The 19,533-nt window shown below is 44.3% G+C and overlaps 1 protein-coding gene across 1 annotated transcript in view; it reads right to left on the reverse strand.

Annotated features, from left to right (window-relative positions):
- PTPN13 (protein tyrosine phosphatase non-receptor type 13) overlaps positions 1 to 19,533 on the reverse strand; it is a 1,949,788-nt gene that overhangs the window by 1,421,668 nt on the left and 508,587 nt on the right. The window contains exon 8 of the mRNA XM_044079819.1: positions 7,419 to 7,477. Coding sequence (XP_043935754.1) covers positions 7,419 to 7,477 — 59 coding nt within the window. The remainder of the gene's footprint in view (positions 1 to 7,418; positions 7,478 to 19,533) is intronic.

Raw genomic sequence — 19,533 nt, forward strand, 5'->3', positions numbered from 1 at the left:
CTACCTTCATAAGGTCATATAACAACCTGAGGAATCTACGTTCCGCTAACAAAATGTTGATTTACACTTCCTTATCATATAACTCAGCAGGCGACTCCATATTTTCTAACTCAGTTGGTAAAATATGGAATCAATCTACAAGACCTTACAACCCTAACCTCTCTACCACTATTTAAAACTAACCTAAAACATTTCCTCTCTAACCACTGGTTATGCTCTTGTACCAACCCTGACTAACTGTTATTCACTAATTTTCCTGTTTCATTTAAAACAGAATATTCTGAACTATAAACCTCTTTATGTAACTCTCTATAAACTGATCTTTCCTCTTAATTTCTAACATTATCATTCCTGAGTACCACTTTCCATGTTCGATTCTTTAACTAACTTTTTAACGGTGCTTTCTTTAAATTATGTTTTGGTATTTTTAAATCTTTACAAATCAAAATATGTAAATTGTAAATTTTTGTTAATCTGAGGATGCATCATTTTATATTAATGTTTATTTTCTAATAGTTGTACGATATATCTCTATGCTTTTTTCCAAGGATGTTTTTAATATGTTTTTAATATGTCTTTAAGATGTTTTTTTACTGGAGCTTTTCTCCTCGGGCCTCCACTGAAAATGGACATGTATCCAGTTGGATTAGCCCGGTCAACAAATGTAAAATAAATAAATAAATAAATAAAATACTGTTCTATATACCTAATGAATATATGCCATAAATAAAATAAGGAGGAGGGCTCAGAGTAGTGAATAACATGACACACCTTTATTTACTAACTTTTACCCTGGCATTTCCTCTAATAATCAACCTCCGTTTCCCAAAAGGCAGCCAGTGTCCTAGTCATTTCATTATTGCTGGTCCTAACATATAATCTCTGAATTTACTGACCTCCTGTAAGGTACAATTCTCACAGTCCTTGGTGAATCCAGATGCATCATTCTCAGTGAATTACTCCATTCAATTCAGAAGTGACCTAGTTAAAGAAATATATCAGACTGGACTGACAAAACCCTCAGATGCAAGAAGCTAATCCAAAAGTGAAGATTGAGAGGCATACCTATAATGTTTTTAACTAGGGATCAGTTAGTAACTTAACAGCAAGGGGGACAGATCGTAGAAGGGGGAATGAATGGTCACGGGTCAGTCTTCCTTCCATGGAGGGGGAAAATGTGGATCTTTGCTACAGAAGGTAATGTTATAATCCTGGTCAACCAAGAATAAAAAAAGCTCTATGGACCACTGCAAGGTGCTCCGTGTAAGGGAACATGTGCTGGGTGTGCTGAACCCTTGAATTTTCAATTCAAGTTATGAAATTCAACCAGGGTTGAGGGCAAATAGAACATAAAACAAATAACTGTACTAAGCCGATTGTAAACATCTCTTCTTAGTGAAGTACAAAGGGAAGACAGAAAAGCCAAAAGTTAGTAGGGGTTCTGGTGCCAAATGAGGGTAACTAAAAGTACAGTTTTGTACCTACCATAAATGTACATGTTTGAGTGTATACACTGCTGCAGTCATTACACTTGGGTTATCCTGCCGTCAGGCGGTTCCCCAGTCGGCCTGAGTTCCCAAAGTCTTGGTCCGGCATCGGTTGCTGTTGCCTCCTCCCTGACGTCAGTGCGACAGGGGTATATAAGATGCAGCCGACGCCATTTTCTTCAGTTTGTCTTGCCCCAGATGTCAGGTGCCCCCACATAGGTAGGCAATTCAAATTGCTAGTAAAACATACATAAGAAAAGCAAACAACAACTTTCAGTTACCAGCAAATACTCCCCATAGGTAGTAAAGGGTACAAGATATAGGTATGTACCAGCAAGTAAGAGGGGAAGGAGGGAGGGTAAACTGGACTACAGCAGTGTATACAATCGAACATCTACATTTATGGTAGGTACAAAACTGTACTATGTTCATCGTGTTACACTGCTGCAGTCATTACACCTGGGTGGAATCCCAAAGCTGAGGTAGGGTGGCTGGGTCTATAAGGCATTAGGGGTGGCTGTAAGGCCCTGCAGCACAGCAGTGGCAAAGCCAGCTCTGGATTTGAAGTATAAAGGCAGATGGTAATGCTTGGTGAAGGTATGCACAGAACTCCATGTTGCTGCTTCCAAAATATCCTTGGTAGGTACTCCTCTGAGGTAGGCAGTTGAAGTGGCTGTTGCCCTGGTGGCATGAGATCTAATGCTGCTAGGTACAGGTTTCCCATGGTGTGTATAGCAGAAACGTATACAATGTCCTATCCATTTTGAAATAGTCTGTTTTGAAATGGCTTTTCTCTGTGCTCCTGCAGCATATGCTACCAATAATTGCTCAGATTTTCTGAAAGCTTTGGTTTTGTCCAAGTAGAAGCGTAACTGCCTGTGAATGTCCAAAGAATACAGTAGTCTCTCCCCTTTATTCTGTGATTTTGGATAAAAAGTTGGCAAGTGAATAGTTTGGTTTAGAGCCACACTTGATACCACCTTTGGCATAAATGTAGGGTTAGTTCTTAAAGACACCCTCTCCTGGTGGAAAATGAGGAAAGGTTTCACTGCCATTGGTGCCTGTAATTCTGAAACTCTTCGTGCTGATGTTATTGCCAGGAGCAGAGCAGTTTTCTAAGAGATATATTTTAATTCTGCTGTGTTAGCTGGCTCAAAAGGAGGTAAAGTTATTTTTTCCAAAACAAAGTTGAGGTCCCAAGTTGGAGTAGGTGCTCTACGGGGCGGTCTTATATTTTTAGCCCCTCTGAGGTACTGTTTTAGCAAGGGATTAGAGAAAATTGGTGGATACGTGTTGTAATAAGCAGAGATGGCAGAGGAGTGGATCTTGATGGATAAAAAGGAGAGGCCCTTGTCCAGCATCTCAGTTAAATATTGCAGTATCTGAGGAATGTTTGGGACAAGAGGGCAAGGCTGTGAGCCTGGTTCCAGGCACAGAATCTCTTCCATTTATCCAAATAGGCTTTCCTGATACTAGGCCTTCTAGTCTCCAGAATGACATCCATAACAGCTTTGGAGAGAGGCACTGCTTGCTTGACTAAGGAATTTTCCATGCAGCTAGGTTTAAGGTCTTTAGCTGGCTGTGAATTATCTGATTGTTGTGCTGAGTCAGTAGATGTGGGATTTGAGGCAAAATCCAGGGTGGTTCTTGTACTAAGTTCTTTAAGGTTGGGTACCAGTGCTGCCGTGGCCAGTCTGGTGCAATCAGGATCATCTTTGGCTCTTCTTGCCTGGCTTTTATGAGTACCTTTGGAAGGAGAGGTAGAGGTGGGGAAAGCGTATACTTGTAGGTTTTTCCAGCTGAATGAGAGGGCATCCATTTTCCATGCTTGTGGATGGTAACTCCTTGTGCAGAATTTCTGTAGCTGGCAATTCATTGGGGATGCAAACAGATCTATGTCCGGGCTCCACCATTTCTGTGTTATCATTCTGAATATTTGTGGATTCAATTCCCATTCATGGGGATCCATGATGTTTCTGCTTAAGTCGTCTGCCAGTGTGTTTTTCTCTCCTGGCAGGAATTGTGCTTACAGATGAACTTGATAGTCTAGAGCTGTGTTCCACAAGGTCATGGCTTGTCTGCATAGGGGATATGGGTGTGTGCCCCCTTGCTTGTTTATGTACCACATAACTGTGGTGTTGTCTGTCTTTAGTAATAGTTTTCCTGGATGCAGCAGGCCCTTGAAAGCTATAAGGGCATTTTGTACAGCTAGCATCTCTTTTTGATTGATGTGAAGATGCCTTTGTTCTGCGGGCCACTCGCCCTGAATACATTTTCCTGCCATGTGTGCTCTCCAGGCGTAATCCAATGCATCTGTTGTCAGTGTTTGCCTGGCTGTGGGTTGAGTAAAAGGCTGTCCCTTGTTGAGGTGACAAGCTTGAGCCCACCATCGAAACTCCTGTTGAAGGCAAGGAATTAGTGGTATAACCGTTTCCAAACTTTGACAGTGTTGAGACCATACACTCTTTAGGTACCATTGTAGTTTCCTCATATGCAGTCTGGCATATGGAATTAGTAGTATGCAAGATGCCATGTAACCCAAGGCCTGCAGGATTTTTCTTGCAGGGAGTTGGGTCTTTGTTGCCATCAATTGAAAGTACTGAGTCAGTTGTCCTTGCTTGTCTGGCGTGAGATAAGCCATCTGGGCCGGTGTGTTCAAGCTGGCACCCAGGAATATTATCTCTTGTGAGGGCACTAGTTTTGATTTCTTTTCGTTTACTGTGTACCCAAGGCAACATAATAACTTTTTTATAAACGCCAGATGCTTTAGAAGAATGTCCTTGCTCTCTGCTTGAATCAGGTAGTCGTCCAGGTATGGATAAATTTGAATTCTTTTCTGTCTGCAAAATGCAATTACTGGTGCCAGGCACTTTGTGAAGACCCTGGGCACAGTAGATAAGCCAAAGGGCAGTGCAGAGAATTGATAGTGCATTGAACCAGCTATGAATCTGAGGTATCTTCTGCTGTTTTGTCTGATAGGGACATGTAGGTATGCCTCCTTGAGGTCCAAGGTCACGAGCTAAGCTTTCTTACCCAGCATGGGAAGAAGCTGCTGTAGTGTCAACATTTTGAATTTCGGAACATCCAGGTAAGTGTTTAGAAAAGAAAGATCCAGAATGGGCCTCCAGGCTTTGTCCTTTCTGTGAACCAGAAAGAGTCTTGAGTAAAATCCTTGTCCTTGCTCCTGTGGTGGTACCTTTTGAATAGCTCTCATGTCCATGAGTGCTGTAATTTGTTTTTGAGCCTCTGCTCATTGATTTGGTGGCAGATTTGGCATTCCTTTTAACCTTGGCAGTGTGTGAAAGTGGAACCTGTAACCTTGAGATACAATGTTGAGAATCCATTTGCCTTTGGTGATCCAATGCCAATTGTGATAGAAAAATGCCAGTTTTCCTCCCAAGGGGGCTGCCAAGAGAGAGCTGTTTGGCAGCTGTAGTGGGAAGTCATTGAGGCTGCTTTTTATATGGTTGGGGCCTGTCTTCCCCTTCTTTCTGGCCTGGTGCACCCCATTGTCGAGGCCTGTAAGGACCTTGTGGTTGACCTCTACCTCTTGGACGTCTGTATCTGCCCCTTTGAGGTCTGTCTGTAACCGGAAAGGACCAATTCTTTGTTGGCCAATTTCTGCTAAATCGAGGAGGCTGAACCTGTAAGAAATCCTTCACCGTTTGCATAGATTTTGCCTTATCCTCCATTTTCTTTAATACCTCTTCTGCCTTAACTCCAAATAACACATCCTGCTGCAAAGGTGCATCCAATAATTTTGCTTTAACATGATCTGGTAACGTATGTTCTTTTAACCAAGCATGTCTTCTAATGACAGAGCTTGTAACTGCTGCTCTACAGGAGGCCTCTAAAGAATCAAAACCACATTGCAAAGTATGTTTTCCCACTTGTTCAGCTGCATGCAATAAATCCTGCATTTCTTTAAAATTAGGAGGATCTGATTCTGGAAGCATTTTTTTTTCAAATGAGGCAGTAAAAATTGCTGATATTTTAGCATGTGAAACCAACAATTTAAGGCTCTCATTGCTAAAGTTGCAGACGTATATACTTTCTTTCCCAATCTGTCTAATGCTCTAGAATCTCTGTCAGAGGGAACTGGATTTTTTGCTGATGAGGCCTTAATCCCTTTGGGTCCCTGAGAAATAGTTTCAGGGTCAGCAACAGGGCTTTTATACAGAAATTTGTGTGAGTCAGGGACTCTGTAATATCTGTCAGGTTTAACTGGGGCTGGAGGTAAGGAATCAGGATTTAAGCTGGATTCAGTATACACATCATACACAATATCTAACACTGGCGGAATAGCAAGGGGTCTGTGTTGAGGTAATAAAAGGAAGTCTCTGAGTCTTTTCTTGGATTCTGAGTAATCCTGGCCTTTCCAATGGAAATGCTCCCTCATGGTATGCAAGGTTTCCCCAAAGGAGTAGTCCTGAGGCGGAGAGGCTGATGGAATTGATTCCTCAGCATCAGAATCCTCATAAGGGGGTAAAGAATATCCTAGGTCTGAGGATGAATCTGAAGAAATGGACACCTGGTCGGATGAGTCACAGTCTGCATCCTGTCTGGGCCTTTTATCAGGAGGGGGATGGGACCCCCTGATCAGAGTGATTAGGTCTTCGGACATTTTGAGCATTTGTTTCTTAGGCATGGAGGCCTGTCCTGGAGAATGCTGTATTTGTTTCTTAGTTTTTAAAGGAGGCTTCGACTTAGCAGAGGGTTTAATGCTTAACTGAGTAGCTCTGAAAACATCCTCTGAAGCTGCGGGTTGCTCAGCTACTTCAGATCCTTCTGAAGAGTTAGTTTCGGTAGGCTGAAAAACTTGTGCGTCCGAAGGCCCAGCTAGCTCCGCGTGGGAGTCGGAGGTGGCCTGTGGTTCTGCAGAAGCGGTCGTCAGGGGCTGCGAAGGTGCCTCGCTGAAAATCGGAGAACCGGCGACTGGCCTAGAAGAGGCCTCGTCGTCAGTTTTGGGCCTCGGATGCCTGTCCTTGTCTTTGCACTTTTTTATGTATTCCGGTCGTCGGAAGTTCCGACGGCATGGTGCAATTGAATTTTCTGCCAAAATAATGTCGGGCAAAATCAAATTGACATTTAATAGTGCGCTTGTTAAACCTAGCACAAAACCGACAACCAGTGACGTCATGGTCTGGGCCTAGGGCATGGGATACAATAGGAATGGAAATCCTTATGAGGTATTTGCTTCCCACAAGAAATACAGTTATTAACTTTTACTGATGTCTGTCTAAGGCAAGAAAAAGTTTCCCCAATGGTGTGCTTAGCTTTGTAGAAGACTTTGGTTCTGGATTCTGAATGAAAATCTCAGGAGTTGGCCGACCAGCACTTGCGAACTGCTTTTGCCTCGGGCACCGCGCGGCAAGAAAGACTGAAGAAAATGGCGTCAGCTGCATCTTATATACCCCTGTCGCACTGACGTCAGGGAGGAGGCGACAGCAACCGACGCCAGACCAAGACTTTGGAACTCAGGCCGACTGGGGAACCGCCTGACAGCAGGAAAACCCAAGTGTAATGACTGCAGCAGTGTAACATGATGAACATCTACAATATCAAATAATGTTACAGATCAAAAGCAAGAAACTCAGCATTAAAATATGCAATAAGTCTGCCTCACAAAATGCATTCCCATAAATGGAAGTCAAGCCTAGAATACCTTTAATTACTTGCCTCTTTCATTGATAGAAGTGATGGACTCATTTAGTGATTATACCTGAGCAGTTTTATACTTCGCACTCTTTATAACATAAATGTTCTCAATTTGATTCAGAATTGTTTTAAACAAATGGACGTGAAAGTTATTTTTCACACTGTTTTCATTTGATGATTCTCGGGCACACTGCAAAGAACTAGTGTTAAAAATAATGACTAAACACATTCTTACCTTTGTCTCATTGGCGGGTTCAGACTTACTGGTGTGACCTCATCTTGCTCAGAAAGAACTGTCCGAGAAACATATTTCAAATCTTCAGGTCTTTTCACTAGCATAAGAACAAGAAAATAAATTGCTAAGAAAACCTAATATTACTTGATAAGCTATCTATCCATAAGATACTGTCACCATGGGCAAAACACAATAACCTGAAGAAAGTGTAACCTAATACAACTGCATTATACCACTTGGTCAATATCACTGCCTTCCTGGGGGTCCAAGGTTGGGTTCAGCCTTTCCACAAAAACAGAATGCAGACAATTTCTGCAAGATCCTATACTGATAGACATGCACCTACATACTGATGAAGAATATGACATCATATCTAACATTTGAAAGCTAGCCCATATCCAAAGCTCACTAGTTTGCATCTAGTCACCAATAAGCACCTACCTGTGAAACACAAAACAATGAAGATATGGTACATAACCTTCTAAAAAGCAACATAAAGGACAACCAGCCCATACAGGGTTGGAAAGAGGAAATTTGACACATCAAGGGGGATCTCCTTATAGATCAAATAATGCAGCAAGAATATATTTGTCATATCTAACACTGTGGAAACTTCATGACTGTATTTTGGTTAGACTGAGTGAGTCACAAGATGTATTCGTGAGTAACTAGACAGCAGACCAAAGACCACTGTTAAGAAGACTGAATCCTGAAGTACAGGTGTATCAAAACAGGCCTGATGGAAAAGACAGTAATGTTTGGTAAAGGTGTGCACCAAAAACCAGGTGACTGTACAGTAAATGTCTGAAATAATGATATTTTTGAAGTAGGCTCTGGAGGTAGCCACAACTTTACAAGTGTGGGTTTTATGGGTGCATTCACCATAAGGCATTTTGCAGCCTAAAGGTAAAAGATAATGTGTCTGGTAGTCCATTTGGAAAATCTTTGCTTGGCAACTGCAAGCCCTTCCTTCCCCGCATGAAAAAGGCAAAGCACTGGTCTGTCTTTCTGAACTTTATATTACATTTCAGGCACCATTTGAGCTGGTGGTGGATTTTAGAGAATGAAGGTTGGTCAGCTTTTCTCTTTCTCCCACTCTTTCTGTCTTCCTTAGTTTGTGATCCAAATCAGAAGATGATAGAAATGGTGCAAAGGTAGATAATTCCTAAGGGACACCCAGTCCTTGTGAAAGACCAGACATGGCTACCTTCAGATGAGAACTTGAAGCTCCTGAATACTACACAAAGAGGTGAAGGCCACCAGAAACAAAGTTTGCTATGAAAGGCACTTCCAACATATCCCATCTTCATGACATATAGATTCAGCCTTGGCTAACTCAATCTGAGTTCAAGCAACAGCTTCAGACCTGGGGAAATCAGGTGGAGGAAGGCAGCAGGGAGTATCTGAATATGGCTCACCCATTATATTGGAAGGAGGAGGTCTGTTCACTGCAGCACCAACATTTAGTGTCCACAAGTGCCAGGTATGCAGCATTATAACTGAAGATATTTGTTTGATTTCACCAAGCTGGTGGGAGTAACTCATTTAAAACCAGATGGGAGGCACAATTTGCTTGTGTGGTGATGCTAATGCACATTAGCCTCAGGGGTAGGATAGGGTTAGGTTAGTAGAAATACCACTATGACATGGGGGTACGCCACAGCTCTTGCCTGGGACAATTACAGTGTAACTCTTAAATATGGACAGCAAACGCATAGGATGTGAAGCTACACCCACAGGCATTTAGAATGCAAGTGCTCTCCACCCCATGTGTAGTATAATGCAACAAAGGAGAGGTGGAATGGGGCACAAGCAACCTTCATGTCTGCCTGCCTGCCTGATTGATTCATAAGTCAACTTTCATTCTAGGCAGACTGGATGACCTCTTCTGCTCAGGAAATGATGAATGGCCTCAATGGGCTTATGATACTTAAGGGGTAATGTTGACAGTCAGCTGACACGAAGGCAAAAATACAAAAAAGGAAAAAATGAAAATATCACCAACCTAGAAGACCTAAACAAGGGCTGGACAAGGCTTTTGATCATGGACTTCCAAGTCCTGCGTAACAAATGGGTTGTTCAGAGGAGCTCAGAGATGCAGCATTCTTTTAAGGAAATGTTTTACCAGCCAATGCTGGGAGACCTCTGCAAGGTCATGATAAGCAAGAGCAGCTGAAACATGCACTCTGATCAGACCTACATCATACAAACACCCAAGATACGTCAGGATCATCTATAATGCCAAGAAACTGGGTTGTTAACAAGATGCTCTCCCACGTAAAATGAGAAGTATTACTGTATGGAAACATACTCAGTGCAGGACCTTCATAGCAGCTGGAATAACCTCAGAGACCTTGAGCTGAATATCCAACAGGATTAGAGTGTCTGCAACAGGAAATGTGGTCAAAGATGGGGATGGCTATGACCACAATTATGGAGGACAACCTTGGATAGAAATGAGAGAGATTTCTGTTGCTTGAAACCATATCTTTCCTACCTACCAAGGGGTGGTAAGAATGTATGTTGGTATTACTTCCGTGAATTATACAGTCAGGTGCAGAATCAGTGAGAATGGCAAATAAGGTGTACAAGAATCTTCAACAGCACAGGAAGGAGACTATGATCACCACGTTCTCCTTTCTGGCTCCCGCATCACAAACAGTAGGACTAGGGCAGTGTTTTTCCTGAATGATGAACAGTCACTCCCTACACTGCTCCACTTCTGGAAACTTAGACCAGGTACAACCTATGAATTTGCAACTCAAGCAAAGGACTGCAGGAGAGGTCTAATGTGCTTGCTTATCTGCTTTCCTGAAGATGTAAACTATTGACAGTGTGATGACCACATCTATGGCCTACTGCCAGATAAGCATTACCCTTCTATAAAGGAGGATATGAACTTACTCCCATTGTTTGCTTACATATCACACTTGAAACTGACTGCCTGATTGAATGAAAAAAGTATACAGAAGAAGATTTTTCTCCAAGCTATTTGGATCCACAAAGACCGCTCAAAAAAAGAAGTTATGTACTCACCATAACGTTCCATGTTTGTAATCCATCTCATTATTCATTCTTACATATGGGATCAGAGCCGATCCTCAGCTCTGACTCGGCCTATTTACAAGCTGGAAGTCTTCTAGTTGGCTCGTGGCTAGGTGGGTATCCCATGGTGCACCAGTACAATCCCCAGATCTTGTATGCTGCTAACTAGTAGAGATAATAACAAATATACAAAGGAAGCCAATACTAAAAGGTCTCCATAAAGAAAGGTAATAATATTTTTCTGCCTCCAGTTACTTCCAGGATGGGGGTAGAAGGGTGGGTACGTAAGAATGAATGGTGAGATGGACTACAAACATGGATCGTTATGGTGAGTACATAACTTCTTTATGTTCTGTAGTCCTATCTCGCCTTCATTCTTACATATGGGACAGCATCCCTAGCGCCTTATTCTTGGGTGGCTCAAGGAAAAATACTCCTGAGAACTGTGGAACCAAAAGATGCTCTACCCCTGAAAGTTAAATCCAATTTGTAATGAGTAATAAAAGTGTGAGGGGTAGCCCAAGTTGCTGCTGAACAAATATTATCAAGTGAGAACCTAGCTTGAAAGGCTGCAGAGGTAGACTGAGATCTGGTAGAATGAGCCTTGATTTTAAAGGGTAACAGTCTACCCTCAAGAGTTGTAAATGTAAGTTATACAGCTAGAAATCCAATTAGAGAGTGTTACTTTGGAAACTGGTAAACCAGACCTAGATTCAGAGAAGGAAATAAATAATTGATCTGATTTCCTGATGTCCTTAGTTCAGTGCAAATAAAAATGTAATTGTCTATGGACATCCAGCTGATGAAACCTGTATTCAGCTTTGTTGGAATGATTTGGAAAGAACACCGGAAGTTCTATGGATTGATTCAAGGTGGCATGGGAACAGACCTTGGGGACAAAGGAAGGATTAATATGAAGGGACACCCTGTCTTTGTGAAAAATCAGATAAGGAGGTTTCACAGACAATGCTTGTAACTCTGACACCCGTCTGGCCGATGTGACGGGCACCAGAAACAAAGTCTTCCAAGACAAACATTTCAAAGGGGATGAATGAGAAGGCTCAAAGGGTGGAGAAGTTAATTTGGATAACACAAAATTTAAATCCCATGAGGCAACAGGTTCTTGAATGGGAGGTCTTAACAAGGTGGCACCTATAAGGAAGGTTTAGCACAGCCTATGTGACATCAGATTAGAGTCTTGAAAGCCTAGATGAGAATTTGAAATCGCTTCCAATTGAACTCTAATAGTGGCAGCCGCAGATCCCTGGTGAAAAGCTCAAACAGGAATTCCAAAACCACTGGAATGGAGGCAGTGTAAGGGTCAACATTCATTTTCTCCGCCCAAATAGAGAATCTTCTGCATTTACTGGAATATAGTCTCCTGGTGGAAGGTTTATGAGAAGACGTAAGAATATGAGTCATGGAGGGTGAGAAGTCATGAAGCCTGACTAGGGATGGAACTGGAGCAGCCACAGTGTCAATTGAGGGTGTGTAAGGAGGGGTGAAGCAAACCTGACTTGTGAGACAACAGGTCTGGAACTGGGTCCAGAATCCATGGATTGTCTAGGAGAAGAGGCCCGAGGAAGGGGAACCAAACCTGATGAGGCCAGTAAGGAACAATGAGGATCAGTTTGCTTCGCAGCCATTTCACTTTCTGAATAACCTTGGGAATGAGAGGAAAGGGAGGAAAAGCATAAAGGAGACCCAGGGGCAAATCGTGAACAAGTGCGTCTCTCTGTGACTCCCCCGGAGGGGGATGAGGGAGAAGTAGCTGCTGCATTTGGCAATGAGTGGGCTAGCAAAGAGATCGCAACAAGGCTGTCCCCATCTGCGGAAAATCTGTTCCGCTGTTTCCTGTTTTAGAGACCACTCATGAGGCATCAGGATTGCCTGGCTGAGCTTGTAGGCTATCACGTTGGTTGTCCCCGGAATGTGCGTTGCCACCAGAAAATGCTGGGAAGATATCACCCATTTCCAAACTCGAATAGCCTCTTGACAGAGAGGGTAAGATCTGGTTCCATCCTGTTTGTTGATATACCATACTACCGACATGTTGTTTGACTGTATTGCAATAGTCCCCAGAGGCAGAAGGTCGTGAAGTGCTTGCAACGCCAGGAGCACCACCCTCATCTCAAGAACGTTGATATGCAGGTGAGCCTCATGATTTTGCCATGTGCCTTGGACAGTCCTGCCTAGATAATGCCCCCCCACCCTATCTGTGAGGCATCTGTGGTCACAGTTGCAACGGGTTGGGGAGGAACAAATGAAGTGCCTGTGGTTAACTGCTTGGGTAGAGTCCACCAAAGGAGGTCCTTCTTACAAGAGTCTGTCAGTAGAATGTGATGAGATAATAGTAGGTGCTGAAAAGACCATTGGGACAACAGGAGCCACTGAAGAATCCTCATGTATAGTCTGGCTAGTGGCACTAGTAATATGGTGGAAGCCATGGTCCCTAGAAGCTGCAGAATAGTCTTGGCTTTGACCTTTCATAAGGGGAGAAGACGATGAATTTGAAAAACCAGATTCTGTGCCTTTCTACAGGAAGACGAGCCAGCATGTCTACTGTGTCTATCTCTGCACCTATAAAAATCACAGACAGAGGGGAATAAGGCAGATTTTTCCCAATTTATAGAAATTCCCAACTGGGCACAAAGCTGAATGGTAGCGTTCCTGGTCTGCAGAAGTAGATGCCTGGTGGGGGCAGTCAAAAGCCAGTCGTCCAGATACGGAAACACCTGGAATCCTAGAAGTCTCAGGTGAGCTGTCACTACCGCCATACACTTGATGAACACCCTGGGGGCTGTGGTGAGACCAAAGGGCAGAGCACGAAACTGGTAATGACTGGCTCACAGCCGGAAGCGTAGATGACTCCTCGATGCCCTGTCCATTTTTATGTATTAGTAGGCGTCTTGGAGGTCTATTGAGCACATCCAATCGGCTTTCCCTAATAATGGGAGTAAAGACTGCAGTGTCACCATCTAGAACCTGTCCTTCTTTACTGATTTGCCTCCAGTCCCCTGTACATTTTGGCACTAAAAAGCATCTAGAGTAAGTTCTGGATCCTATATGGCCTGCTGGGACGGGTTGGATGACTTTTTTTGACAGCAACTTGTTGACCTCCACAGTTGCCTGATCCCTGTGATTGGGTGGAATATCTGGGATCCTTTTGGGAACAAAAGGTAGAAGAGAAAAGGGTATGACATAACCTCTGGTAATAATTCTTTTTACCCACTTGTCTTGATCAATACCCAGCCAGGCTTCTGGATACAAAGAAATGCGACCCCCCGACCGGTCCCAGAGAAGCACAGTCAGGCCCCACATCAGGAGCACTGGTAAGGCCGGCCCCTAAAGGAATCGCGACCTCCCTGGTTTTGTGGACCGCCCCTGCCTCTAGGGTGACGTCTACCATTTACTCCTCTGCCTCTGAAGGAGTAGTCACCCTGTGCATCCTGGAAAAACCTCTGGGACTTCTTGAACCACATTTTACTGCCCCTCTCACCCTTAGGATATGGTCTAGAGGGAACAGTACAACATACTCCCACGGCAGAGAGTGTTTTTCCTTCTTGCTCGCACAGGGTGAGAGTGTCCTTTACCTTGGGTCCAAACAATGAGGAACCGTCAAAGGGGGCATTGGTAAAGGTAGACTTGAACGGTTCCGCAAAGTTACACAAATGCATCCAGGAATGACACCTCAGGGAAATTCCTGAAACCGCTGCTCTACTCGCACCATCGGCTGCATACCAAATAAGCCGCATGGACGAGTTGACAATAGAGTTCAAGGTGGACAACTGGGCAGACACCTTGTCAGGGACTCCCCCAGAATAAGTACCTTGTAGAGAATCTCCTAATTCTTTAAGGAGATCTCCCTGAAGCCTCATGAAGTGCGTTAGGTAGTTCAGCGATCTAAGGGTAAATGCTGCTGAAGAGAAGATACGCTTCCCGTATCTGTCCATCGTTTGAGACTCCTTATTTGGTGGATGGACAGAAGTCGTCTCAGCTAGCTCCTTCTTAGTGGCCACCGCCGCCACCACCATTGCATCTACAGGAACACCTTTAGACAAAAAAAATCTGGGGGTGCAGAAAGAAACTTATACGGTCTCCTGGGGACTTGCTCCACGGCATCAGGAGTATCCCACACCTTTCGACTAACTAGCTCCATCAGTTCGTCAAAGGGTGGAGACACCCAAGAGACTGAAGGTTGAGACCCGAAAGCCTTCAGGTACTCTGACTCCTCATCAGAAGGGGTGACAGTGGGCCAGCCACACCTCTGTTTAAGGATTTCCAGGATGTCTACAAAGGAGACATCATCAGAGGATGACTTGGGGGACCCTTCCGACTCCTCGAGGTCAGTGTCAGAGGTCAGAGACTCATCCTGGGAGTCTACATGCTTCCTCTTACATGTCCTCTTCTGTGAGGGCTCCTCAGAAGGATATTTCAGGGAGGTCTCGGAAGAGTGGGGGCCACCAGCCGGTGTCTCCCGAGGCTGAGGATCTCTGCTGTCCATGGAGAGAGTAGGGACTGAGACAGAAGTAGATGCCTTAGGGGGAAGAGTGTCGGTACCCCTGGTAGGAGCTGAAGATTAGGACAGCACACACTTCATCATCTCGAACGACTACCTCCAAGGCTCCGAGGAGACAGAGGATGCCGTCGGCTCCAGAGCCATCGGCTCCAAGATTGACATAGGATCCAAACTCACCCTCGCTGACGTGCTGAGAGGAAGACTCGGAACCGAAGAAGTTCGGTTCCAGGCATCCCTGTCGGGGCCGACCGGGGAGCTTTGGCTCCTAGACACCACAGATGGCACCGAAAGTGTCGGAGTGGAACTCGGCTTTGAAACATCTACAGGGGGAAATGGAGCAGAGGTTTCCACCATTGGTACCAAACACTCTGGCTCCAAAAGACCAGCATGGCTCAGAGGAGGAATGGCTGAAGGGGGTTCAACGGACTCAAGTGGCTCCGGAACCGACTGGGTCGGAGCCAACATCAATTTAGGTAAAGCAAATGACTTCAAAAGTCTCAGCACTAAGCTCTCCACATCTTCTTCCGATAAACTCCTGGAAGACCTGGAGGACAGAGTAGGAGAGCGGGATGTCTGCAGTATGGGAGACTTCAAAATAGGAGAGACCAGTAGAAGATCCATAGACCGGCTCCGTGAGATACTCTCAGTGGTCGGCTCTGAGCTACTTGGGGCCAACCCTGTAATCACAGTACTGCTCTCAATCAGCACCAAGCTCTGTGGAGCCGATGACACAGTGTACTTGCCCGATTTAGTGATTTTAAGAGGTGGCTCCAAGACACCAGCCGGTGCTGGGGAGAGCCTCTTAGAGGACTTAGACTTATCCTTTTTAGATCCATGAGATCTAGAAGAGGAGGAAGAGCTAGCCAGATATTCCTCAAAGGAAGGTTTAAGAAGACCTTTTAGGATGAGCTTATTTTTTCCTTCTTGCAACACCCTAGCACTGAAAGAGTGGCAAAACAAGCAAGTTTCCTGTAAATGGATGGCCCCCAAACAGTAAATGCAGTTACTGTGGCCATCCATTATGGACATCTTCTGTGAGCATTTAATACATTTCTTAAAGCCAGATGGCTTATGGTCCTTACTTTCTTTAAACATTCTCACAGAGATGAGCACACACACACACACGCAGAGAGAAACGGAGAGGACTAGGTCCTCTAATTTAAACGGGCATAGCCCTGCAGGAAAACGAGAGAGACACCACAAGGACTAGGTCCTCTAACTTAAAGAGGTCTAGCCTGGGCAGGAAAGGAAATGGAAAAAAGTACAGTTATGTACACTTACCATAAATGTAGATGTTCGAGTGTCTTCACTGTTGCAGTCATGACTGTAGGGTTCTCCCCTGCCGGCAGGCAGTCCTCAGTCGGCCAGAATCCCAAAGTCTGGGTCCAGCGTCGGCTGTTCAGCCATGCTTCCTGACGTCAGAGCGCCAGGAGTACAAAGCTGACAGCCGACGCCATGTTCCCCAGTTTTTCTTGCCCCATATGTCAGAAGTTCCAAAATGAGTAAGGTCCCATACCTTTTGCAAATACACCTCAGAAGAAGGGTGAAAAAAGGAATCACACAAAAGAAAAAATAAGTGGGGACAGGAGGGAGGGAAACCCAGACTGCAACAGTGAAGACACTCGAACATCTACATTTATGGTAAGTGTACACAACTGTACTATGTTCATCGTGTTTCACTGTTGCAGTCATGACTGTAGGGTAGGATCCCAAAGCAGAAAGAAAGGAAGGTGGTCATAAAGTAGAGGGGGCGGCTATAAGGCCCTGCAAGACTGCAGAAGCAAAGCCTGCCCTAGACTTAGAGTAGAGAGGTAGATTGTAGTGCTTGGAAAAAGTATGCACTGAACTCCAAGTTGCAGCTTCCAAAATGTCTTTGGTAGGAACTCCCCTGAGGAAGGCAGCTGAAGTGGCAGCAGCTCTGGTAAGAGTGTGTCCTTATACTCCCTGGGGTTTGCTTTCCATGGTGTGAATAGCAAAATCTGATTCCATGAGCAATCCATTTAGAAATGGTCTGTTTTGAAATGGCTTTACTTTGGGAACTTGAAACATAAGAAAAAAACAATTGCTCTGATTTCCTGATGTCCTTGGTTCTGTCCAGGTAAAAACGTAATTGTCTGTGTACATCCAAGGAATGTAAGATCCTTTCCCCTTTATTTTGAGGAGTGGGGAAAAAAGTTGGCAAGTGAATAGTTTGATTTAAAGCCACTTTGGAAACCACCTTAGGCATGAAAGTAGGATTAGTCCTTAAAGACACCCTGTCTTGATGAAAAATAATATAAGGTCCCACAGCCATAAGAGCTTGCAACTCTGAAACCCTCCTGGCAGAGGTCAGAGCTAACAGGATGGCTGTCTTCCAAGATAAAACTTGATGTCAGATGAGGCAGCAGGCTCAAAAGGAGGTAAGGTGAGCTTTTCCAAAACATAGTTGAGATCCCAAGCAGGAATGGGAGGAGATCTAGGGGGCCTTAAGTTCTTAGCTCCTCTGAGAAATTGTCTCATGAGCTGATGGGAAAAGATAGGAGGGTCTGTATTATAATGAGCAGAAATAGCAGAGGCGTGTATCTTTATGGAAGAGAAAGAGAGACCCTTATGTAAGAGGTCTGACAGGTAAAGTAAAATCTGAGGAATGTTAGGAATAAGAGGATCAGAATCCTGAGCCTGCATCCTGGAACAAAATCTTTTCCATTTTCCTGCTTAAGATTTTCTAGTGCTTGGACGTCTGGCTTCTAAAATGACATCCATAACCTGCTTGGGTAGGAGAGAATGAATCAAAGATCCTGGATTAACCAGGCCGCCAGGCAGACAGTTTTGACATGGGAGTGTAGAATCTGACCCTGGTGTTGGGTTCGGAATCTGTGGTAAAACCCAGGGTGGCTCTAGACAAAGGTTTCTCAGTGTTGGGTACCAAAACTGTCGAGGCCAATTTGGGGCCAGCAAGATTATCATCTTGGGCTAGTCCTGCTTGATCTTTAGTAATACCCGTGGAAGAAGAGGAAGAGGCGGAAAGGCATATCCCGAGAGGTTTCTCCAATTGAATGATAGAGCATCCACTTTCCAAGCTTGATCGTGGAAAGTCCTGGTGCAAAAAATTTGTAGTTGATGATTGAGGTGGGATGCAAAGAGGTCTATGTGAGGACATCCCCAGACTGCTGTAATCATCTTGAATATTTCGGAGTCCAACATCCATTCGTGTGGATCCGAAAGGTTTCTGCTTAGACTGTCTGCCAGGAAGTTTTGCTTCCCTGGTAGAAACTGTGCATGAAGGTCCAGATTGCAAGCTAGAGCTGTGTTCCAAAGATTCATGGCTAGTCTGCAAAGAGGATAGGAATGAGATCCCCCTTGCTTGTTTATGTACCACATAATTGTGGTGTTGTCTGTCCGTATCAGTAGTTGTCCTGGTTGTAGAAGATTCCTGAAGGCCAATAGAGCTTTCTGAACGGCTAACATTTCCTTTAAATTGATATGCAGGTGCTTCTGATCCTTTGTCCAAAGGCCCTGCAGACAGTTGCCCCGAAAATGGGCTCCCCATGCATAATCCGAGGCGTCCGTGGTTAGAATGTGAGTGGCAGGAGGCAGACAGAAGGGTTTTCCTTTGTTTAGAGTACATGCCTTGGACCACCAAAGGAATTCCTTTTGAAGACAAGACAGGACAGAGATCAGTATGTCTAGACTGTGACAATGTTGAGACCATACACTTTTTAGGTACCACTGTATTTTCCTCATATGTAGTCTTGCATATGGTACTAGAAGGATGCAGGAGGCCATGTAGCCCAGAGCCTGCAGGAATCTCCTTGCAGATAGCAGAGTTGTAGTTGCCAAGGTTTTGAAAGTTGAAGCCAGGTGTAACTGTTTTTCGTATGTCAGAAATGCCATCTGGGTTGTTGTGTTTAGAGAAGCGCCCAGAATAATCATCTGTTGTGAGGGTGTCAAATTTGACCTTTTTATGTTTACAGTGAATCACAGGAACTTGAGAAGATTCTGAACAAACTGTAGATGCTGGAGTAAGACATCCTTGCTGTCTGCCTGAATAAGACAGTCGTCCAGATAAGGGTAAATTTGAATTCCCTTGAGTCTGCAATAAGCTACTACTGGAGCCAGGCACTTGGTAAAGACCCTGGGCGCAGTAGACAATCCAAAGGGCAGCGCAGAGAATTGGTAGTGCCTCGAGCCTGCCTTGAACCTGAGGTATTTTCTGCGTTCCTGTCTGATGGGAATGTGTAAATATGCTTCTTTTAAATCCAAAGTAACCATCCATGCATTTTTGGTCAGCATTGGCAGTAGCTGCTGTAGAGTAAGCATCTTGAATTTTGGTATCTCTAGAAAAGTGTTCAAGACTGACAGATCCAGAATGGGTCTCCATGAATTTTGTTTCCTGGGGACTAGAAAGAGCCTTGAGTAAAAACCTTGTCCCATCTCTGAAAGTGGAACTAGTTCTATGGCTTTCATAGCCAAGAAAGCTTCCACCTGGTTTAATGTCTCTGACCATTGATGTCTTGGAAGATCTGGCCATCCACTTGGCCTTGATGGGGTATGAAAATGGAATTTGTAACCTCTTAAAACCACATCCAGAACCCACTTGTCTTGGGTTA

Source organism: Protopterus annectens, chromosome 8.part0, assembly GCF_019279795.1.
Source record: "Protopterus annectens isolate FY-2018-M chromosome 8.part0, PAN1.0, whole genome shotgun sequence".
Lineage (NCBI taxonomy): Eukaryota > Metazoa > Chordata > Ceratodontiformes > Protopteridae > Protopterus > Protopterus annectens.